General features: G+C 42.1%; 3 protein-coding genes and 1 long non-coding RNA gene across 11 annotated transcripts in view; 2 read left to right on the plus strand and 2 right to left on the minus strand.

Annotated features, from left to right (window-relative positions):
- Positions 1-11,580, minus strand: part of LOC311445218 — a 31,316-nt gene extending 19,736 nt beyond the window's left edge. For both annotated transcript variants that reach the window (XR_014698310.1, XR_014698311.1), the window contains exon 1: positions 11,332-11,580. This is a non-coding gene — a long non-coding RNA (uncharacterized lncRNA). The remainder of the gene's footprint in view (positions 1-11,331) is intronic.
- Positions 1-18,974, plus strand: part of GTF3C1 (general transcription factor IIIC subunit 1) — a 41,472-nt gene extending 22,498 nt beyond the window's left edge. For all 3 annotated transcript variants that reach the window (XM_084537045.1, XM_084537046.1, XM_084537047.1), the window contains 17 exons: positions 500-635; positions 852-933; positions 2,123-2,308; positions 3,897-4,054; positions 4,187-4,329; positions 5,893-5,974; positions 6,710-6,822; positions 7,389-7,451; positions 8,586-8,679; positions 9,512-9,684; positions 10,324-10,608; positions 11,682-11,935; positions 13,365-13,651; positions 14,156-14,816; positions 16,918-16,957; positions 17,701-17,893; positions 18,577-18,974. In XM_084537045.1, the coding sequence (XP_084393171.1) occupies positions 500-635; positions 852-933; positions 2,123-2,308; positions 3,897-4,054; positions 4,187-4,329; positions 5,893-5,974; positions 6,710-6,822; positions 7,389-7,451; positions 8,586-8,679; positions 9,512-9,684; positions 10,324-10,608; positions 11,682-11,935; positions 13,365-13,651; positions 14,156-14,816; positions 16,918-16,957; positions 17,701-17,893; positions 18,577-18,798 (3,172 nt within the window). In that variant the 3' untranslated portion in view covers positions 18,799-18,974. The remainder of the gene's footprint in view (positions 1-499; positions 636-851; positions 934-2,122; positions 2,309-3,896; positions 4,055-4,186; positions 4,330-5,892; positions 5,975-6,709; positions 6,823-7,388; positions 7,452-8,585; positions 8,680-9,511; positions 9,685-10,323; positions 10,609-11,681; positions 11,936-13,364; positions 13,652-14,155; positions 14,817-16,917; positions 16,958-17,700; positions 17,894-18,576) is intronic.
- Positions 18,975-19,382: 408 nt separating this feature from the next.
- POLR3K (RNA polymerase III subunit K) lies at positions 19,383-20,054 on the minus strand. The gene is made up of 3 exons (XM_084537076.1): positions 19,923-20,054; positions 19,727-19,814; positions 19,383-19,644 (listed from the first exon to the last, which is right to left on the minus strand). The coding sequence occupies exons 1-3, from the start codon at positions 20,031-20,033 to the stop codon at positions 19,517-19,519; spliced, it is 327 nt and encodes a 108-aa protein (XP_084393202.1). The 5' UTR covers positions 20,034-20,054; the 3' UTR covers positions 19,383-19,516.
- SNRNP25 (small nuclear ribonucleoprotein U11/U12 subunit 25) lies at positions 20,050-23,364 on the plus strand. Of its 5 annotated transcripts, none has more exons than XR_014698306.1 (7): positions 20,050-20,181; positions 20,288-20,378; positions 20,478-20,583; positions 20,674-20,748; positions 21,783-21,845; positions 22,264-22,431; positions 23,181-23,364. XR_014698306.1 is itself a non-coding variant. In XM_084537074.1 (6 exons), the coding sequence occupies exons 1-5, from the start codon at positions 20,074-20,076 to the stop codon at positions 21,835-21,837; spliced, it is 435 nt and encodes a 144-aa protein (XP_084393200.1). In that variant the 5' UTR covers positions 20,050-20,073; the 3' UTR covers positions 21,838-21,845; positions 23,172-23,364. The 5 variants fall into 5 exon arrangements, 1 of the variants encoding a protein (XP_084393200.1); XR_014698307.1 differs by having other exon boundaries at positions 22,264-22,344; positions 23,172-23,364; XR_014698308.1 differs by having other exon boundaries at positions 22,345-22,493; positions 23,172-23,364.
- The last annotated feature ends 36 nt before the right edge of the window (positions 23,365-23,400 follow it).

Here is a 23,400-nt window from a genome sequence, read left to right on the forward strand (position 1 = left end):
ATTGCGTTTTTTGTTTGTTTGTTTGTTTGTTTTTGTTTTTGTTTTTTTTGTTATTTATTTATTCATTTTCCTGTTTGTATGTGTATTCAAACAAGGTTTTAATGTGTTTTGTTAGCTGGAGAGATCAGTGCTTGACAGTGTGAAAAATGTCAGGTTTATGGTGGCCTTTAGTTCCCATGGAAAACTTTCCCCACAGTTGCCGTGAGAAAGTTTCTCATCTGAGCAAGTGTTTTCTCTAGTTCTGTTGTAGGAATAATAATGAGACCAGTGTTTAACATGACCACTGGAACTTAATTAACAATAATGAAGTTGCTTTGGGTATAATCTTAAAACTGAAAGCTTGGTCATTAAATATCTGGCACTACAACTTAATGGAAGAGCCTCTGCATCTGCAGAGTAAGGGGAGAGTTCTGCATGTTGCACACATGTAACTTAGGAATTGCTTTCTCAGATGCTTTTATAAAATAATAAATGTACATTTTTTTACTCTTTCTCTTAGAGGCAGCCGAGAAGTGGTTGACAATGGAACAATCCCTGGGGATGGGTTAGGTGCTGCAGGTCTGGATTCCAGCTTTTATGGCCATTTAAAACGCAATTGGATCTGGACAAGCTACATCATCAATAAGACTAGCAAGGTGAGTATCTTGACAGTATAATTTAAGAAAAGCTCTACAACCATTCAAATACGTAGTAGTAATGGGAGAAATGAATTCTTCATTGTAGCTAGGGATCTTTCTGTTGTTCATACTGAAAGCTTATTTCAGATGCTACTCAAACGATATCATTATTGTAATGTTAAAACTGATGCACTCCTTTTGCATATCACTTGTTTGAAAATGCTGTTCTTTTAGGAAAATACAGCTTCTGAAAACGGACTGACAATGAGGCTCCAAACCTTCTTAACAAAACACCCTCTTCCACTTAGTACTGGAGGTAAGGTGATGGTGCTGGTGGGGGCTGTGACTGTTTTATGACTGATAATGTCTTTGTTAAATCCCATATTGATTACGTGGGTTATTCTGTACCTGACCTAGAATGCTTCTGAGGCATTGTAATTGAAAAGTAAATAATTTCCTTTCCTATTTGTTGGATATCTGGAACATTATTTTTTTATCCTTTTTAATTTCTGATGTGCAGTTTGCAAAAAGTCCAGAAGGACCCAGTGTCTCTTATGACTAGGATGTTAGGTCCTGAATCTTTCTAATAAGGCTGTAGTAGTATCAGAGGTCTGGTTTATACCGATGTAGTATAGAATACTAACCTTATTTTCTAAAGCAATTTGTGAGTGATGTTTTTTCCGTCTTTCAGTGATTTGCCACTGGTTTAATTGGATCCAAACTTTTTGCCTTTTGATCTTTCCTAAAAGTGGGAAACTTCTTGCTGCTTCGATTTTTTTGTTGTTGTTGTCAAGGGTGTTCATACACTTGTACTTTAACTGTATGTTAGGCTGTAGTTGCTCTGCAGTCAAGTTGTTCTGTATACTTTATATGTAGATACAGCTACATAAAGGTGTCTGTTTGCAAACGGTCTTATTGCACCTTCAGACTTCTGGTTTTCTTCATCCCTAGCCTGTTTTGTAGCATCTAGATGACTTTAAGGTTAAAGTCCTTGTTACAAATAATTCATTCAACATCTTTATAAGCTCAATTTGATATATTAAAAGGAGCTATTAAAAGAAGAATGTGCGACATTAAACACTTGTAATACTGAAACTGTTAAATCATTTTTGCCAAGTCTAGCTTGATTTAAATTCCTAAGTTACAAAAAGCTCACTGTAATGAACCTTCATTAAGGCGCTGCTAAAATTGCATAGCCTAGCATCTAAGTTAAGGCAGAGGAAGTACTTCATGTTGAATATAAAACCTCAGTTCAGTTTCCTTGTGTTTTTGCACTGTATTCTAGACTTAATAATAATAATTACTTGATAATTCCAAATTTAGGTAGGATTTTATTCTGTGTAAGCTACTGAGAAGTGGCATGAAATGCCACACTGACTAACAAAAGGCGAGTTGGAGAGACCTTCTCTCTTAATACACTGAAACTGGCACTTGCTTTTTATATCTTATTATTGTAGAATGAAATTGCTATAAAGATCCACTTCTGTAAATATATGTCATCTTAGGTAACAAAATTAATATTTTGGGAGAAGCAAAGGCAGGATCTAAGTCTCTTGTCCAGAAGGAGGAATGTATTGAAATAAGTAAAGAAGCAACCCAGGATCGAAACAAACGAGTGAGAGGTGGAAAAAGCCAAAAGAGGAAGAGGCTTAAGAAGGATACTGGGAAGGCAATAAAGAAGAAAAAGAAAGGTAAGTAACTAGCACACATCAGGAAAAAGAAGCATTCTTTTTAATGCATCTACCTACTGTAGCTTCCTTTAGAGAAGCTGATGTGACTGACACAGTGTGGGAAATGGAATGTTACTAGTCATCTTGTTGGGTTGTCTCTTTTGGTGAAAAGGTTCAGATGTTCTGGGACTGTATTGTAGCTCTGGTGGAAAACAGGAGCATGCTGCAGCTGTTACCTGTGTGTTGATCATGGTTGTACTACTGTATAAACGAAAGAAATTCAAATTGTGCCTGGGCCAGATCAACTCATTGCAATTCACCATTTACCTTTTTGATAGCAGGCTTAGAGCATCAGACCATGAAGAATCTGTAGGTAGTCAGTTTTCTATCTAAAGTGCTTGTTTGCTCATTCCTGAGCAAGGTATTAATGCATTTTACTTCCTCAACTGCTGTCACCTGGCTCCTTCTCTGTTTTTGTGCTTTCATTCTTACAAACTCGGCTTTGGAAGTTGTTCCTGGCTCCATAATCCTCCTCATCCCCTGAGGGATTCACATCCAGACAGATAAACTTTCTGTAATCCACTGCATGTCTGTGCATATCTAGACTGCTGCTTTTTGTGTCTGTGGTAGTATGTAACAAGTTCCCCTGATACAGTCAGTCTTCTGCTTTTGAATGACAGAAACAGAGCTGACAAAGCAGCACAAAAGAAAAGAAACAAAGCATTAAGTGTGTAGTTAACAAAATTTCTTCCTGTCAGACTTTATCTCTTACTTTAATCTTCACAAGGATAAGGTAATAAATCAAACAGCAACAGTAGAGAAACATCTGTTGTCTTCTGAATTGGCTGAGAAGCTACTGATGGGAACTAAAAGCCTAATTGCTTGCTTTTCACACTAGCCACAGTGAGCACCTTTTCCTTCTTAAAAATTTTTGCTGCATTGTGCTTTTATTCAAAACAAACATTGGTCTGAACTTCTTAAATATAAAATACAGTTGTAATGTTTCAGGCTTGCTCCTTGGATATCTTTCAAAGGCAAGCTGCTTTGTTTCCTATTCTCATGCAGGCCTTAGTCTCAAGAAAAATTCAATGTAAATTAAAACAATGACATTTGAGGAAAACAGATAACCATTCTTCTGTTTAAAGCACCTGCTTGGTGTTACAGCATTTTTTCCAAGTTGTACATTATAACCATTTACCATGCATACACCTGGCTGAATGCATAGTCTCTAGTGTTTTTGGTTTTTCTACAGATTAAAGAATGATTAAAATACATTTGACACATCTGGTGCTTCACTGTTGGTTACATTGCACTTCTCTTGCAGTGTGTCATAGTGAATAGCCTGGCTGTACTACATCTTATGGAAACATAATACTGGAAAGAACTTGAGTTATATCCAGTCAAATTCTGTTTGTGGATTTTTTAACCCATTTCTTCATTGATTTAAGCCATGTTTTCCAAAGCAAGGATAGCGTATTTAGCCCACTGAGTCTCTAATTTGGGCTTTTGCTCCTTGAAGTTGCACATTAGCATTTATAATGTTTGTGATAAGAGTTTGAATTCATCATAATACGTAGTGCTGAGATAATTGTCTTTTTCTGGATTTTAGAGGAAACTTCTGTAGAAAAAAGCAAAAGGCTCCGCTACCATGACGAAGCTGACCAGAGTGCTCTGCAGAGAATGACACGTCTGCGTGTCACCTGGACAGTGCAAGAAGACAGCTTGCTCATGCTGTGCCGAATTGCTAGTCATGTGCTAAATGCCAAGGTAGGGCCTCTATTTAATGGGTCTGTGTATTGAACACACATTTCATTGATCCTAGGAGTTCTTCCTGGTTCTAACCATTATTTGTGTACATAAAATATGAAGTTTAACTCTGAATGTTTCTGTTCTTCGTAGGTAAAAGGACCCTTTGTTCCATGGCAAGTAGTTCGGGATATCATGCATGCCAGTTTTGAGGAGTCCCTTGATAAAACTTCCCATTCTGTTGGACGAAGAGCTCGTTACATTGTCAGAAATCCCCAGACTTACCTTAATTACAAGTAAGAAGGTTTCTGTGTTCTAGGTATGAGCTGAATTCTGAAACTAAGGGATGCGCTCCTCCCATGTTTATCTTGTTTCATGGGAATATAAATTTCCAATTTTCTGCACCCTAGTGCTACCAAATCTGTCTCTTCAGGGGGAAAGACGTATCAATGGCATAAAGAATAGCACAAGAAATATGTTGGTATGTAAATCAGTAGTGCACTTGCATCTTAAAAGTACTGTACACTTCTGATGTTAGCTGGTATTGTGTCCACTTATTCTTCTTTTCCCCATAACTTCAAAAGAAGATACGGTACATTTGAGAAGTTAGAGGTGAGTGCAAAGTATAATTAGGGATGGAAACAGATACTGTAAAAGGATTTGTGTGCCTGGAAAAGAGAACTGAGGGGAGATGTCAAATGATTTTTTGGTTCTCTGACATGTTTATGCTATTAAGAAGGAACAATTACTTAACTGATATAAGAACTGAAGACGTTGCATAAAGATCATAGCCAGTAGTTTAAAATAATGGTAGGTTTTCATAAAACATGCAGTTGAGCTTAGAACTCCTTGACACAGGATGCTTTAGATAATAAAGTTTACATGAATTCAGCAAGTAACGAGATAAATGAATGAAAGAAAAATCCACTGAAGAGTATTAAAGACATTATAAATGTAAAGACATTGTTGTGGATCAGGAATTTCCCTTTTAAGCAAATTCTCAGAAGCTGGGAGATTACACAAAAAAGGTATTACTCTGCGCAGCCACTTCTTCCATCTTTCCAATCTGTATCCTGTTGGTATCTGTTATAAGAGGATTCTGATTGAAATGGAATTTTTTTTTTTGATCCATTATTACACCTTTGTGAAGACAAAAGTTCTGTAAAAGGAAAGATCAATTGTCAGTTACATACATCTTGTTTGATCCTTCGAAAAATTTATAATTGCTTTTTTTCAAACTAGGAAAAAAGGGTTAACATACTTAAAGTAACTAGCTCTACTGTTTGCTCGTCTTCTTCTAGACAGAGGAGACAAACATGCTTGAAAGAACAAGTTGAATCTGGTTTGGGTTATTAATGTCTCAATTTGATTGTCAGTTCTTAAGTAAAGATACAGGGATTTAGAAGTAACAGTGGCAAGTAACTCTTACACTTTGGTATCTTCTTTCAGATGAACCAAGCTGTCTCACTTAAGTTTTTCAGCCCTTCGTCCCTCACAGAACACCTCTGCTTCCTATTCTGCTCTACTTTCTTGCATTCCTTAGGAAATATTCAAAAAAAAAAAAAAATTACTTGCATGGGTGCTATTCTTGCACTGTGTATGGGCTGTGGCATAGAAGTTTTTCCTAAAGGAAATGTAGGTTTATTATTCAGGTCTCATTTCTATCACAGCCCATGTGAAGTAGTGAAATGAAGATGAGGTGGTTTGATTGCACTGATAATCTAGGTATGTGGTAAGTTAGGCAGAATTCTTCCTTTATTCCTATTTTGTAAATAACATGTATAGTTTAATTTCTCTGAGCAGCATTAGACTGAGAGAATTTCAACCAGTTACGATGTCTTCAACTGTATCTGTTGCAGAGTTTGCCTTGCTGAGGTTTACCAAGATAAAGCCCTCATTGATGATTTCATGAATAGAGAAAATAACTATGAAGATCCACAGGTAGGAGTGAAATAATCTGAAAGGTCATAGAGTGCCTGCATTGCTTGGGTTACTGAGTGCTTGCACTGTGATTTCGTTTCTTGAGTATTTGCACTATGATTTAATTTCTTATCTCTCTTGTGCTCTTTGCTACGTTAAAAATAGCATTGTTGTAAAAATGTAGCATCATTGCTATTTGGGAATGAGATGGACACAGGCAGCCTTACAAAGGCATGTAAACAGCACAACAAAATTGTTGTTTTTTTTTTTCAATGTGTTTGTTTGTAAAAATCCTTCATGTGTACTCATGTACACTGACTTTTTTTTTTTAATCCTCTTAGCCCCTTGTCTAACAGGTGTCCTTCAAAAAGTGATTGTGCAAACTCATTTGAGGTAGAACATGATAGAGACTGTGAAGGGTATAAGGAGAAAAAAATACTTAAGCAGAAGCCTAAATAAAGCTCCAGCAAGATATCTTATGCTGTTGTGTCTAATTTTTTTTTAACTGTCTTTATGGTGGGTTGCTTGTAGCTGTGAGCCTGATTACAAACAGAACCTGCAACTTTTGAGAAAATCAGCAGTCTTTACAGAGCTTTTAATGAATTCTGTCATCTGTTGGACTATTTCTCTGACTTGATAATTCAATACTAAGCTATCTCTACCAGAATCTTCCATCAACACTTTGAAAGTAAATGGTCTTTTCCGACTCTTCAGAAATGTTACCAACCTCAATTTCTTTCTCTTTGTTTTTTAAAGGTTTGTGCAACAGAGTTTAAGCAGTTTGTGGAAAGACTGAAAGTGAAATTCAGTTCGACACTGGGGAATCCCAACCTTGAGATTCCTGATACTTTGCAGGAACTCTTTTCCAGGTAATGGTGATTTTGACTTTCCTTTACCATTTTCCAGATCAACTGGCTTCATTTTGTATCATAATTTGTTGCTGGTTATTCAGCTAAATCATTTCAATGCTGCTCTCTAAAACTGTAATACCAAAGAGTGCTTAGTATTGTGTAGCATTCCCCAGGCTCTCTGTTGATGAATATTACTTGGAGATGAGTTTGAAAATATGGGTCTCAACAATTTTATGATAACAAATTTAGCACCTTTGTAACTTTTATTTATTTTTTTTTTACTTTGGGAAAAGCTGTATGTTATTGAAATGCTGTGGATGGCAACTGAAATTCTGAGAACTCAGTAAAATACCAAATCTGTACAATTCTGTACTGGCTCCCATGCATGTGTTTTATCTGACAGTTATGCTGAGGGCTGCTGGAGCAGAGAGCACCCTTGCACTGCTTTAGTACTTAGGTTATTAGCAATTGCTGTGGTTAACCTCTGCATTTCACAGTTGATACGAAATCAAGATCTCTGTATGGCACAGATTCAGCATAAAACATGTTACTTTTGTCATGGTGTTTTCCCTTCACTTATTTAGATTTCGAGTTTTGGCAATTGGAGAAGATACAAACCAAAACACAAAAGAGGATAGTCTCAGTAGGTGAGTAACATCAGCACTATTTTTCTCCATTGGGACTCCAGGGTCATGTCAGCCCTCACATCTGTGAAAGTTGTGCATATAGTCATCTAATTCAGTATGTTTTTCATGTGTTTGTTTGTTTGTTTTTTCAATATAAAGCTAAGTATAAGAATATGCTTAAAAGCCTGCAGGTATCTCTGACATGGATCGTGGATTTGATAAATAGAATGACAGCAGCAATGACCTTCTCAAAATTTCTTTGTTGGGAAAACCTGAATTTTCAGTATCTTTGTGATTATTTTTATCTCCAAGTTTTTAAATCTCCTTTGCAACTGAAAAGAAATTTTTACCACTTACTGTCCTCACCAGAATTTAGGAAGTAGTAAGATCATTCCTGAAATGCTTTGCAGTGTTCTACAAATCTAACCTCTCAACTTGTAAAGAAATGGAAAAGAGGTGTCTGGAAATTGCAGAACACTAAGGAAGTGCTTGACTTGAAGACTGTGTTGGGAATCCTCGGTTGCTCTACGAAAATCTACTTTATTATGGCTCATGTGCAGACAAAAGATAGGGCAAGACTGTCAGATGAGCCCAGGTCTCACGCTGGCAGAAAATGCAGATATATTTTGGAAAGTGGCTTTTGGCCAAAGACTTTTGTACTTGGGAAGCACCTTCTCTGTGTTAGCCTATAAACATCCAGAGGAGTCTTAGGAGGAGTCTTACGGAATGGGTAGAGGTGGAAGCAGAAGTTTTATTTACTGGCAAGGAGTTCTCTGGAATGTGAAATAAGACAGTCTTTCCTGTATGAATATTCTCAACTAAGACAATAATCTGTCATTCTGGTGGTCTCTTACCATTATAATAACATTTATGTTTTCCATATGGGTGCTGTACCTTAAGAGGAGGAGATGTTACCAAAAATAACTTTGTTTTATGTCAGGTTATCTGGACTGATCCAAAAATTCAGGGTGGAGTGTCAAGGAAATGTTAACAGGCTCCTTTACGTTAATGATCCTCAGCTGATCTCACATCTTTAGAAATCTATATCCAAAGAAGCAAGTGATTGAGTTGGCCTATTTTTGTGCTAATTCAGTAGTTTGGTATCTCCTGCTCAAAAATCATCATCATAAATAAACACTTTTTTCTTTTTTTCAGTGTCTACGATATTCATTTTTTAGTGCTACAGAATCTTATTCAGAGCACTTTGGCACTCTCGGATAACCAGATGAAATCTTGCCAGTCGTTTCAGGTACAAAATCTAAACCAATCCTTACTGGTCATACAGTCCTAAAGAGCTTTTCTTTACCTTGTCACGTCTTTTCAAATGGGAGACAAGAAACCCTGAAACTTAGATTTGTATCCATTCTGTGGGGATTATTCTGTTCTGCTTTTGAGAAATTATGTTTTCCAGGCAGTTCTTCTATATGGTGCTTTTCTGCTGAGGATGAGATTGCAAGATGTAAGGTTGCAGCAATCCCTGAAAATCATAGGAAATGAACTCTATGTCAATTCCAGTGGGTCAAACTGTATCATGATTTAGTGCCTGCTTGAGCAATTGAAATTATGCTCTGGAGGAGATGCCACAAAGGCAGTCCTAGTATCCAGCTGACACTGGCGTTGGTCAACCTCTCCTTCAGTGTTGGAGATTACAAAAATGTATCATCTATCAGTGAAACACTTCAAAAATAAAGTTAGAAGTTCCAAAGGAGTTTAATATCAACAGGCAAGATGGAGCCTAAAAAGTCAAGTTCGTGGAAGCATGTCCGCCTGGTAAAATGATGGGAAGAATCTATCCAGATACAGTGCAAATGAATGTGCTTTACATAGTAAATTCTAGTAGGAGACTGATCCCATTTTCACTTTTAAGTGTCCTACAGAATTTAGTTAATTTAATTGGCATTTACTTCGGAAAGCCTGGAAGCCAATAAAAGAAACAAATAGTGTAGTTAAGTGAATTTATATATATCACTTACATTCTGGCTTGTAGCTCAGTGTTCATTTAGTTAATATAAACCTCAAGTAGGTGAGCCTACCAGTGGGTTCTGAGCTAAAACTGTCTTTTACATTGGTGTTTTTTGCAGACGTTTCGTTTGTACCGGGAGTACCGGGATGACATTCTTGTGAAGGCTTTCCTAGAGTGTCAGAAGAGAAGCTTGGTCAATCGCCGTCGAGTAAACCATACGCTGGGTCCAAAGAAAAGCCGGGCTTTGCCTTTTGTACCCATGTCATATCAGCTCTCTCAGAGTTATTACAGGTGGGTGTCACTGTATATGCATGAGCAAATAAGAAGAATCAAGTCTGGTATGCTTGGCATGGAGAATACACATGAAGTATCTAGAGTTTAAAAAAACAAACGGCCATAACAGCTGAAGCTCAAAAGATAAAGATACCATCTGTGTATGTTAGCCCTTCATTCAGTTAGCAATTGGGACCATGCAGGGAATAGAGACAAGTTTGCTGAAGAGCCTTTACAGAAAGACATGTGCAGAGGAGAGGGGAGGTAGCACCAAAGTTCTAGATGTGATGAAAAGATTTGTCTCTTAATTATTTTGTGCTGTATTGTACCCTGGATGTCGGGGGGCAGGGAAGAGCAGTTAGCTATAAATGCAGTCAATGCTCAAGCAGGAGATGAGATTGTTCCTTTATATTTGCTATATAGTACCTGACCTTTACATGGTGTACAAATGCCTGCTCTTCTGGACCTAGTAAAGGGACTGTGAAAGCAGATGTAGAGGATACTTGGTCATCAGCTCTAGCATGGCACTTTAACTATTTGGCTGCTCTGTGTACTATTGATTTGAAATCTATACACTGTAAGAACAGACTACGAAAGATTTATGGTTTGCCAATTGTTTTTCTTGTTTGGTTGTTTGTTTTCTTTTCTTTTGTCCAGAGTTTTTACATGGCGGTTTCCTAGTACAATCTGTACGGAGTCCTTTCAGTTCTTCGAGAAGCTCAAGGACACAGAAAAATCAGACCAGCCAGATAACTTCTCCTTTAAAGATCAAGAAAGCAAAGCATCAGAAGACATGATTACATTTCCTATGGATGGACCTGGTGGTCACTGTGTGACAATGCTTTCCCTATTCTCCCTGGGACTTGTATCTGTGAATGTGAGAATCCCAGAACAGATAGTTGTGGTGGACAGCACTATGGTAGAAAATGAAGTGATAAAAAGGTAAGCACTGTTATTTTTATTAGTAAATAAGGTTTGGGGGTAACTTGAATGAAGTTGGCTATCTTCCCATTTCAAGGACTAAGAAAGATTTACTAGGATTTCTTTATCAGTGACACCTGGCTCCACAGTATTTGTTCTGTGTGTTGTCTGTTCTTTAATTTTTATTTTTTAAACCTGCAGCAATTGAATACCATTGAAATTGAAACTCTCTCTTGGCACTCCTAGTTGTGAGTAGAGGTACCTGAGTTCAGTTTTCCAACCGGTTTTGATATGCTCACAGTAGATTTTTTTCAAAATGATGTTTTCCTTTTTGGTTTTAATATGTTTTAAGAGATGGTACTTCAGGTCTAAGCCATCTCAGAAAATATTAGAAGGAACCTAGGTTAGGTTGTCTCTAGCATAATCTGCTTAAAACAAGAGACAACTTTAGGGTTAGATCAGTTGTTCAGAGCCTTGTCTGCTTTGCGTTTATCCAGAATGGCTCTTTCTTGTCCTGGAAAGTAACAGTGTTGACTTGACTAAATTTGTTCCTGGGAAATCTATCATGGCTGCTGTTACAACTATTCTTTCTCTACTTTGAGGTTGTCTACAGTTTTTTTTTTATTTTATTTTTTTATTTTTTTTTAAATAACTGAAGTGTTTGGTCTGTGATGCTTTTCTCCTTTTAAAAATAAACCCTACGCTATGAGACAGACATGCCTCATGCCTGTCTGAGACACTTACGGTTTCAGCCTTTGTGCTCTGAGAGGTGTTCTCTCATGATGAAGCTGCTGTTCAGCCAAGAACAGAAGTTCAGAGGTTCAGCACTGTAAGCTGAGATATGTGGGGTTCATTTCAGATGTTCACAAAAAGACAGTCTATACTTCACTGTGGACCTTCACTGGATTTTGTTTTTTTACGGTTGTTTGTTCTCAGCACTTCAAATAAGCCTGTTATGGACGTACCCACAGCTGTTCATGACTAACCACTGGAATGCAGAATAGCATGTGTTCTTGCTGTACTCCTTGTAATGAGTCAATTTCTTATTTTGGGAGGGGGAAAGGCAACAAACAAACAGTCTCTGTTTGCTGTAGCTTGGGAAAAGAAGGACTTGAGGAGGAGGAAGAGGAGGATGACGACTTAGACGACAGCTCTGGAGGCAAACGGAGAATAGAAGTAAAAGCTCGTCAAGCATCTCATACCAATTACTTGCTGATGAGAGGCTACTATGCCCCTGGAATCGTCAGTATGCGCAATCTGAGTCCCAGTGACAATATCGTGGTCAATTCCTGCCAGGTGAAGGTTAAGCTGCGGTGTACACCAGTTCCGGGAAGACTCAGCTCTCCAGGTTGGTTCACAGATGGGCTGGAGCAGGATAGATAAATCCTCAGCTTATGAGTTTTCTGAGTTGAACAAAGCCTCCTAATAGGAATGTTCTTTTTTCATTAGACATGCAGTTTGCCTTGTAATGCTTTCTCTCCTGACTGAATACAAACAAGTAGTTGACTTCTAAAGGCACCTTTTGGTGGTTGGTGACAAGTCCTTGGCTGCACTTCATGTTGCATGAAATTGTTTATCAAAATAGGATGTTTGTTCTCTTCTCCATTTTTCCTGAAGTTTGTCTTTCCCCCCAGTAACTTAAAGTACCATGCTACCTTACACCCAGGGTTTCTTTTCTGTAAAGAGGAAAAAAAAATCTTTCAGAGCTCCTTGAATGGAAATTCACTTTTACTTGTCTGTTGCAAGTGACTGAAATAGTGGTGTTCAATCTCTGGCCTTTTAGCTACAGTAATTAAACTTGTTGATAACATTTAGAGCTTGAATATTTGCAATTTATCGGCACTCTTCCTTCCTGAAGGTCTTCCTTTCTGCTGTAATGCAAATGTATCCAGGAAAGCCTGTAGCTGTTTAGCTCTTAGTGGGAAGGGCTAGTGCTGTCCCTGCCCATTCCTATTGTTATTGTGATAGAGGTAAAATATAAATTATTTCTCATATCTCTGCTACCATACATGCCCTGCAGCTCTGCTCAGCTAACAGCTCATTACAGTTCTTATTTTTCCTTGGCTGTCAATGAAGTGCAGCTGTCATGTAAGTGTCTGTCAGTGCATGATGTAAAGGAAACCTGCAGATAAAAGGGCAGGGAGCAGATAAGAGGTCTGCCAAAACTGCCACCTAACCATCTGAGACTGAAAAACGGTTTTGTGCTGCTTCAGCTTCTGAATACTTATAACAGTGGGGGGTGAGTTTTGGTGCAGTGACAGACCTGTCCCCAAACAGAGATGCTTGTTATACTGATTGTACTAAAACACTGGGAACTCGCAGTTTATGCCATTGTTTGGCTAATAGCTTGCTGCCACAGATTTTTCAGTGTGAGAGAGACCTGGACAGGCTGGAGAGCTGGGCTAACTAATTAATGAGGTTAACTTAATTAACTAATTAACTGAGTTAATTAACTAGTTAATTAAGTTTAGGTGGCCCAGTGTAAGAGAATTCCAGAAAGTCTACACTGTCTTCCAGTGATACTTCCCTTTGCTAAGAGAACAGGCCCTTTCCAACCAGCTTGCTGTACATCTACAGGCCTTTTCAGACACAAATATGTAAGGCAGAAAGGAAAAAGGAAGCTGCAGTAATGAACATGGAAAGCTGAGCTCTGTTTTTAATTGGAATTGTCTAGAACACCTCTAATCTGTCTGTCTCAGAATATTTATCTTTCCATAGTGCACTGTGTAATAACAATACATCACAGCTTATACACTTGTTTTTTATTTGCTTTGCAGTTTCTTCTGTGCTTGATAACACAGCTGTGGGAGTCTCCTGCCTTCCTGAAACTTTTACTAGACTGATAAAAGTCCAAGACGAAAAGTATGATGTTGATCACTTCCTTCGTGAGTGTACAGAATGCTATGGCTATACTCCCGGAGACACAGCTGCTGTTTTGGAGATCCGTAATGCAATAGAAGCCACTTCCCACTTCGGGATTTGCACAGCTGACCTGGGCAAACGTTTCTGCAGCTATGAAGAGGTGGAACCTGCTCGCACCAGGAACTTGCAGCAGTACATTCAGGTGGTTTAACTGCCAGCTGTTTTCCATACATTAATGTCTGCATGCCTAGAATTCCCCTTGAATAGAACAATCTTCCAGATGGTATGAAGCAATATAAATTGAACAAAGCTATTTGTATTAGGCAAGAGATAACATACCAATAGCATGATAGAAATCTTGTCTCATAGTAAGGCCAAAATCTAAAGCAGCATTTAATCAAAGATAGGAATTAACTTTTTCAGAAACTTAGAGGTGTCAACATTCACCTCTGGAAGCAAAGTACTCTTTCCCAGTTACAGTTTAACTTAATTTAAGCTGAACAAAAATGTCTTGGTTTGCAATTTCAGAGAAGTGTAAGGTACAGAACATCTTTTCAACTTAAGCACAACAGGACAGGAAATTGAATAACCTACTAAGCTCTCCCTCTTTGCTGCTACTTAAATATGACGATTCCATGATACTTAGTTATAATGCCTTTTTTTCCATTGTAAGCTCCTGAGATCTTTTTTTTTTTTTTTTTCATAGGACCTCATTGAAATGCAGCAGGTTTTAGAAGTAGGAGGCTATACTGTACGACTGGTTGCAATTATATTTGCCAAGCCATGGCTATTACATTCAGTATGTCTGATAAATAAACCAGATGATTCTGGTCAGCAAGGTGCAGACACTGCTCTCTCAGATGTACAACAGGATTGCCTGCTGTCAGGACCAAAGAAAGGAGAGGAATGTTCACAAGAGGAGGAACAGCTGGAAACAGACACAAAAAATCTCTGTGATGAAGAACCCCCAAAAAAGAGATGCAAGACTCAAAATGATGTCCTTCAAGATGGTAACCAACTCTGCCAGGATTCACAGAGCGTTTTGAAAAGTGCAAATGCAAGTAACTTCGATGCAGATGTTACTGATCCTATTACCATGAAGAACCCTTTGATCACGGACGGGGAATCAAGCTCCCTGGGGGGACAATCAGAACATACAGCTGAACACCCGCTGTGTGCTCCAGACACTGTGAATGTGGATGCATACAAGGATCAAGACAAACCTTGTTCTGAGGACAAAGAGCTGGAAGTAGAAAATGATGATTTCAGCACTGACCACAACAAGCTTACCCCTAGCCTTGAACACTCAGCCAAAGAGCAGTGTGATGATGTTTCCCATTCGCAGGAGAACCCAGAGGCCTCTAAAGGTATGTAGGAGTGCTCTACATCCACGAAATAGAGGCTAGCTCATTGTCATCTGATCCCAAACAGGTAGCTCCATTTTATAAGCAAACCCTTAATCCTTTATGAAGCCATACCCACTAAGAGAAGTTTTCATTTCTCACAAAGGGGCACTGTGCTAGTTGATCTGAAAGGTATTGGAGGTTTCAGATATGTGACAGATTACTTTCTGTGCCTGTGCCTGGAATGTTCATGCCTAGTCCAGAAATATGCTTTCCTTAGAAACCCATTTCCTTAGAATCATAGAATACCCAAGTTGAAAGGAACCTGTAAGGATCATCAAGTCCAACTCCTGGCACCCAAAAGTCCACCCAAAATTTTAGACCATGTGACTAAGAACACAGTCCAAATGCTTCTTAAACTCTGACAGGCTTGGTGCAGTGACTACATCCCTGAGGAGTCCCCGTGAAGAGCCTCTTCCTGATACCCAGCCTGAACCTCCCCTGTTGCAGCTTGACTCCATTCCCTCGGGTCCTATCACTGGTAACGGAAGAGAATAGATCGGTGCTTGCCCCTCCACTCCCCCTCAAGAGGAAGCTGTAGACTGTGATGAGGTCTCCCCTCAGCCTCCTCTTTTCCAGGCTGTACAGGCCCAGTGCCCTCAGCTGCTCCTCATACATCTTCCCCTCTAGTGCCTTCACCATCTTCATCACCCTCCTCTGGACACTCTCCAACAGTTTCACATCCTTTTTGTACTGTGGTGCCCAGAACTCCACACAGTAGTCAAGGTGAGGCTGCACCAGTGCAGAGTAGAGCAAGACAATCAGTGTCTTAATGTTCTCCAACGATATATTTAGATCTGAAGTTTCTCATCTCTGGCTTCACTCCAAAGATGAGACATTTTTAAATCTAGAAAACACAGCACTATGGTGTACCTTTAACTAGAATGCCTGTGACTGAAAGCTGTGAAGTCATTAAACCATTCACCAGAATGCAGGACGTGCCAGTGAAGATTAATAGCCTCTTTTGTGACCCAATCTGACTCCATTTTCCTGTCCTTTTTATTTCCAGTTTTCTTTTTTTAATAGCTAGTAGTCCTTGCCAGGATTTACATTGAGTAGGTTGATGGCAGAGGTTCTTTTGTTTTTGTTTCTACCAGCTCTCATTTCAGATTGAATCACAAGCTAACAGTCTTTGTGGCATTTTGCCAAAATCTGCCCTTACCCTGCATTTACAGTTGCAGCCTGCCATATGAATCGGTGCAGATTGATCCATAGGATCTGGGAGTTGACTATTGTTTAATTGGAGCTTTCTTGCAAGAAATAGACTCTGGGCTGTCTAAGTAGCGTAAGACTTCAGTAGTTTCATGTTAAGAACTGCTAAAATGATATTTTGGATTTAACTTCTACTGCTTTTAACATAGGAAGGGTAAAATTGTAGCTGCAACCAAGTGCAGAGTTCTTAGCGGCCTAACTGATGAAGCACAGCTGAAGGGTTTACATGTGCTTATGCCAAAGCTGTTAGCCTCTGGGTGTGGTAGAGGTATGTACACTAAGTAACTGTGTAATTAAAACCCATGCCATAACAGCTCATGGAAGTTGCAGTGACAACCTTCATTTTGTAGGTAAACCATGCTGAAATCTTGAGTTTGCATTCTCAAATCCTAAGTACAGTTACTCAGACAGCTGATCAACTTCAGTATGACTACCAGCAGCATAAAATTAAACAAACCCAAACCCATGTGAGCACTTGCAAGCTGAGACCCTGCATAGGGTGAAACTTGGTTCTTTCAGCACATAGAATTGTCTGTTGTTCAGCCATGTAATAAGACTTTTAGTGATAAAACTTCTTGCTATGATTTTGGAATAAAACCACAAGAAGTGTGGCTGGAGCAGACAGATGTGGTTGTGAGAACAAGTGTGGAACAAGGGCTGTGCTGCAGGCAGATAAAGGCAGAGCGGAATCGTGGTACTCCCCATGCAACAAAGAACAACACACCACTTAGTTTGATTGTTATTTTCTAGCATAAGCCATTGCCTTTTACACCTTAGCTGCCTTTTACTTTCCTTCTACTATATAAAGTTTGGGCTAATTAACTTAAAAACTATGTGTTTGTTTTATTTTCAGACTGTTCTATGACAGACTTATCCCAGGCAGCTAAGGACAGGTGAGTAACAGAGATATCTGCAGAACAGCTGAAGTTATCGTTACCAAAATAACTTCTGAAAGCAAATGCTTTGGAGACCTTAGTTTTATGTTCTGGTGGGTTGAGAGGACTGAAGATGAGCCCCATGTTTTCCTCCATTGTTCTTGTTAATGTTGTTGATGTGTTCATATGTGTGCTCCCCAATATCAGAGGAACAACAGGAATTTTAATTCACAAGTCCAGTGTCAGTGACTCTCAGCTTCTGCATGGCCAGGAAAGGCATAGAGAAACTCTGCAATATTGGAAGTGTGAATTACAATGCAGGGTCCAGCCTTTGCATCCAAAATGCTAAAAATGAGCAATTCGGTTTCCTGGCTGAGTACCATTGCTGTATGTTGCAGATCAAAGCAAGTCTTTGGCAACTTTTGGAGGATAATAGAAGTAATGCAAACAGGTGAAGCAAAACTTTGCTGATCATCAGTGATGTGCTGGGTCTTGCACTTGGGTCACAACAACCCCATGCAGTGGGTACATGTGGGGGGAAAGAGTGGCTGGAAAGATGCCCAGCAGAAAAGGACCTGGGGGCTGCTGTTTGACCTCCAGCTAGCCGAATGTGAGCCAGCAGTGTGCCCAGGAGCCCAACAGCATCCTGGCATTTTGCCTTGGCTGCCAGTATAGGGGGATGGAAGAGGCATTGTGATGCAGCCAGCAGTTTACATTCAAAGTAGCAGCTGGCAGAGCTGAACTTGAACTGTCTTTTGCAGGGCCTGTGAGAACGTCTGCTTCATCGGGAGACCATGGAGGATTGTGGATGGGAATCTAAATAAACCTGTATGTAAGGGAATGATGGAAGCTGTGCTCTATCACGTCATGACAAAACCAGGCATAACAGAAGACCTGCTGCTGCAGCATTATATGGGGGTCCTGCAGCCTGTTGCTGTCTTGGAGATACTGCAGGTATGTGAACCATCAGCTGTGTGAACCTGTTAGGTTAAGCTTCTGCAGTAAGAGTCAGCACCTACTTCGCTTGAAGTCCCAGCAAAATGGGTGACAACTTGATTATTAATAAATCTGGTGAGAACTGGTTTTGAAATCCTATACAGAGCTATATATATTCTATCTGTAGTATTATACCAAGTGCCAGTAGATCCAAATGCTTCCCTGTGTAAGATCCCTGAATATGCAGCAGGTATTTTCAGCACATACAGCACACAGACTGCCTTGTTGGGTGTTGCTGTGGGAACAAATGCCTACCCATTAACAGGTGCTGACTCAGAATCCTGGTACATTTATACCAGCTCCAACGTGTAACTCAGAGCTGTCACTGAAAGTGTGTTCTTACTATTCAGACATCAACTGCTACACTGAAAGGCTTTTATCCTCAAGAGATACAGTAGCTGATGAGCAAAATGACAAATGAGGATATATCCAGCTATTTGAACTTTCTTTGGTGTGCAGTAATCTTTGCCATGCCCTTTGCCATCGCTGTGTCCTCCTGTGGGCTGGAAGTGAAACCACTCGGTATAAATTGCCTCATGTTTCTGGGAACACTAAATGTAGAATAGCATTTGAGGGGGTGGGTGGGTTGTTCAGTTTATTTTTGCAACTGCTTAAGCTAAAATGTGTGAACTTTTCTGCAGGGTCTTGAAGCTCTTGGTTGCATCAGACGATTTCACCTGAAAAAGCCATCCATGGTGTCTCTCTTCTCTAAGCCAGTCATAGAAGAACAAATAAACAATCCCAAACTGAGTGAAACCCCAACAACATACTTTGAGCCTACCATAGACTGTACTCTCAGGCTGGGAAGAGTGTTCCCCTATGAAGTTAACTGGAATAAATGGGTGCAGATTATCCACGTATAATAGATAAAAGATAATAAAACGTACAAAAGATCTAAACTTAAGAACAGGCGTTAATGCAGATTAAACGCTATATAACTTCCGCTCCATCATGTTTTGTTGTAAGAAAGCAGTTTTTTTTAAGTTATTTTTACTTTTGAATACATTTAAGCTGAGAATAAATCTTAAGCTGAAGGTAATATTTGATCCTACTGTGTTTTTCCAATAATTGCTCTGAAAGAAATTCCTGTAAAAGCCAAGCCAGGCCTCTAACTGTTCGAAGGGCTCCATGCATCCTTCCTAGCTTTTGCAAGATTTCAAACAGAACTTCTCTGGTTTGCCCATGGGGGGAAAAAGGCCTCTCTTCTTTTTTTCTCCCCTTAAGGCTCCAGGGGTAACATTTTACCTTTGCTTTGTGTGTGGGGGTTGGTTCCATAGCACCTGAACCTGGCCTAACCTTTGCTGAGTATTCTCAGAGAGCTTCAGCTAACCACAGTTACCTCTTAAACACCGATTTCTCACCGTGGCACTGGCTCAGCCTCTTCTCTTTTAGTCCTCCACGGCAGCCTCACCCTCAGCGGCTTTCAAAGCACCACACGACGCCCAGATTTCCACTCACCGCCAGCTTTATTGCGAGGGCGGCCGCCGCCAGCCCGGCCCCGGCACCACGAGCAGGGGGCCCCGGGGCAGGCCCAGGCCGGGGCCCCCTCAGCTCGGGCCGGCCCCGGGGGGCGGGGGGGGCTCAGTCCCTCCAGCGGTGGCCGCACTGGGGGCTGCAGCACTTGTAGAAGGTGGTCATGGGCTCGTCGGCCGAGCGCGTCTGGATCTGCATGAAGTAGGCGCGGGGGTGCTCGCACTTGGGGCACGGCTCTGCGGGGCGGGGGGCGCGGGGCCGTGAGGGGAGGCGAGGCCCGGCCCGGCCCGGCCCCGCTCCCCCCTTCACGGCCCCTACCTGCGGTGGAATCCACGTTCTCCCAGGCCGCGGCGCCGCCCAGGACATCGTCCACCTCCTTCAGCTGCGGGTATTTCCTGCTCGTCACCTGCGGGCCGCCGCCGGTCAGCGGGGTCCGGGCCGACCGCGGCCACCCCCCCCCCCCCACCTTTCCCCTTTCCCTTTATCCCCCCGGTCCCCCCTCGTCCCCCGGCACCTTCCGCGTCACATTGCGCACGTAGGGGCAGGTGGTGCAGGCGAAGCGGTGGCAGCGCGGCCCCTCCTCGGCCACCAGCACGTTGCCGCAGGCCGGGCAGAACAGCAACATCGCCGGCCCCGCGCCTCGCGCCGCCCCTTCCGCCTCAGCGATGGCGGAGGCCGAGGAGGAGCTGGCGCACGCCGAGGTGCTGGAGCTCTTCCAGGCGGCGCTGGCGCGGCTGGTGCAGGACCCGCTGCTCTGCGACCTCCCCCCGCAGGTGGGGCCGGGGCTGGGTAGGGCTCAGAGGGGGATGGGACGGGACGGGACGAGGGAGCGGCGCGGTTGACCTGAGGGCCCCCCGCCGCCTGCTCGTCCCCCCGCAGGTGACGCCGGAGGAGATCGGCTCGCAGGTGGCGCTGGAGTACGGGCAGGCCATGACGGTGCGGGTCTGCAAGGCGGACGGCGAGACCATGCGTGCGTCAGGGGCCGGGCTCTGTGTGTGTGGGGGTGTTTGTGTGTGTTGGGGGGTGTTTGTGGGCCGAAGGGGCGCTGACGGGGCTGTCCCCTCCGCAGCCGTGGTGGTGGTGCAGAACGCGACCGTGCTGGAGCTGAAGAAGGCGCTGCGGAGACACGTCCAGCTGCGGCAGGCGCGGCAGGGCGGCGCCCAGCACCTCAGCTGGTGAGCGGCGCCCCGCGCCTCAGCCCTGCCCCGATCGCCCGCGGGGCTCCCGCTGAACCTTTTTTGTTTTGTTTTGTTTTTTCTCCCCAGGAAGTACATATGGAGGACGTACCACCTCACCTATGCTGGAGAGAAACTGGCAGATGACAGAAAGAAGCTGAGAGAGTGAGTGAGGCGCTTCTGGCATCTATAGGGCTGGGTGGGCCCAGATAGTCGGGCTGTACTCAAGGCGTGAGCACTGGGGGGGATTGGCGTGCACCTCTGTGGCACAGCTCGGCCAGGTTCTCCAAAATGTGGGAGCAGAGCTTCATGCAGGTGGGACACGGCCCCAGCAGAGGACAGGTGCATGGCAGGAAAGCCTTGGGTAATTCTTCAGCCACGACTTTTCTGTGATGAGGGTGTTTGTCCAATTTGGATGACAAAGGCAGGCAAACATTGTCCCTGGCCCAGGCACACTAAACTCTGCAGAACAGCTAAACACTAAAGGAAATCAGATGGAGCTTTTGAAGGCACAGAATGGGGTGAGGGACCTCTGAAGGTCATCCAGTCCAACCCTCTGCTTAAGCATGGTAACCCAGAGCAGGTGGCTCAGTGCTGCATCCAGCAGGGTTCTGAGTACCTCCAAGAGCAGAGGCTCCACAACCTTTCTGGGCAACCTGTGCCAGTGCTCAGACCCCCTCACAGAGCGTGGCAGAGCTGCTAAGGTAGAAGGGCATGGGGAGGGGTTGAAAGAATGGCAAGCCTGCTCAGCCACACATCAGAGACAATCCTTGTAACAACACTGACAAACCACTGCTATGCCTGTTCTCAGGGCAAGGAGGCAGGAGGTACTTCTGTGTACTCTAGCTGCTGCATAGAGCAAGTGCTGGTTATATCAGCCCTCATGCACACCAGCAAGAAAAGCTTGTCTGAAGTATTACAAACTCAGCAGGAATGAGAGTCCCTAGAAAGACAGCCCTACCTAATCAAAGCTGTCCTTGAAAGACTGAGCCATGGGTGACAGACATTATGTTGAGAAGGTGTTGCAGTAAAAAAGGCAGGTGATCAGATCCTGTTCAGCCTATGCAGGTGAGAATTTTAAACTGTCCTGCAGTAGAGCACATTAGGAGTCCATCTTCCCTTGGGAAAAGGAGGCTATAGGATTTCAAAGTTTGTGGTTTCCAGAGAACCGGCATGTAACAGCACACCTCTCTGTTCAGGTATGGCATCAGAAACCGGGATGAGGTCAGCTTCATTAAGAAACTTCGAAAGTAACCTGTCAGGTAGGTCCTGAATATCCATTACAAGCTACCAGTTCTTCAGCTTTGTCTTCCCAGGGCCTTAGCATTCACTTACAGCAGCTTGTGGTGCTGCTCTCCACTGTACAGCAGAGCATTCCCGAATGTCCATGGCTACATTAGGCTCACACCCTGGCTCTGGTCCATTTCCACATTCTCATTGTGTTGCTTGTGCTTCTTTTAGGGCAGGGAATGATGATTCAGCTACTTTGGTTAACAAACCACATCAGGACCAGCAGAAGCAATACCTAAGTGCTAGCAATGGTGCATCTCTAACCCCTACATTACATGGTAGTCTCTGCTCCCCCAGTGTCTTGAGAATCCTTAAATACAGTAGTCCTTTGTTTGCTCTCATGACTGCTTCTGGGACCATGCCTTTTTTTTTTTTTTTTTTTTTTTTTAGACTTGATCAATCTCTGGAAATCATTGTCACAGATGTGGCAGGTTGTTAACTAATGCCTAGGAAGAGGTCTCTGTGTTACAGGTGACTGCTACCATCCAGTTCATTTGATCCTCCTGTGAGTCTCATTATACCCAAGTGACTCTTCTTCCACCTGCTCCTAATGCTCCTGTATCCTTCAGAGCACCTGCAGTTAACAGAAGTGTCCCACGGGTGCATATACACAAACACAAGTAAATGTTGCTGTTGTTCCACATTGGGTGTATTTTGAGCCATTTTCCTCAATTACTGTGAGTTAGAAGGAGTTATCAAAAGGCACCTCTGCTTATGTGCCATGTAGCTTTTGTTTCTCAATTTTCTCAGTTTATGGAAATCTTGAGTTGAGCTGAGTTGTTTTCAGAAGGCACTAGGCAACTTTTGGCTGTAGTATTTTTGTGCAACTGATGCACTTAAGACTACAGAAAGCGTGTGTATTTACCTGTATGTAGCCCAAGTATACAGCGTAGTTGTGGTACTGTGATGCAGTGATGCACACACACAAGGGGTGGTCAAGAATCCCAAACTTAGCATGTTTAAAATTGTCTGTCTCCCCTCATCACCTAAAAACAGTCACCAAAAAGCAGTGGTAAGTGCAGTTTTTTGAAACACTTCTTTGATTTGTGGCTCCAGCTGGCTGGGTTAGAAACTGTCACTTTGTGACCACAGTAGCTTTTTCCCTCCTTCAGTGCTACCGCATCTGTGGCATCCAGTGTAGTGAAGTGTGTGCCATGACAGAAGAGATCCGTCTACCCCATGGTGCCCACACCCAGCAGTTACCTATAGCAGCACTTGATTCTTCCAGTACTGTGCATTTAAGAGAGCCCATCATGTAGTTATTACCGCCACTTTCAAATACGTTCTTTCTTTAACAGAGAGAGCAGAGAATCCAGCTCTACCACGACCAGGCACTAGATCCAGCACTCTCCTAGAGGAAAAGATTGTACCATTTCCCAGAGAAGCAAACTCCAGTTGAATATAAATTCCTACGTGTTTTTGCAGTCACTGTTCAAAATATTTTCCTCTGAGTTGTATGCACTGTGATTAAAGAGAGACTAGTTTTCTAAAGCGTTTAAAGCCCTTATTTCTCTCCTTAATGCTTTC

Source organism: Aythya ferina (genome assembly GCF_964211825.1).
Source record: "Aythya ferina genome assembly, chromosome: 15".
In the NCBI taxonomy this organism is placed as follows: domain Eukaryota; kingdom Metazoa; phylum Chordata; class Aves; order Anseriformes; family Anatidae; genus Aythya; species Aythya ferina.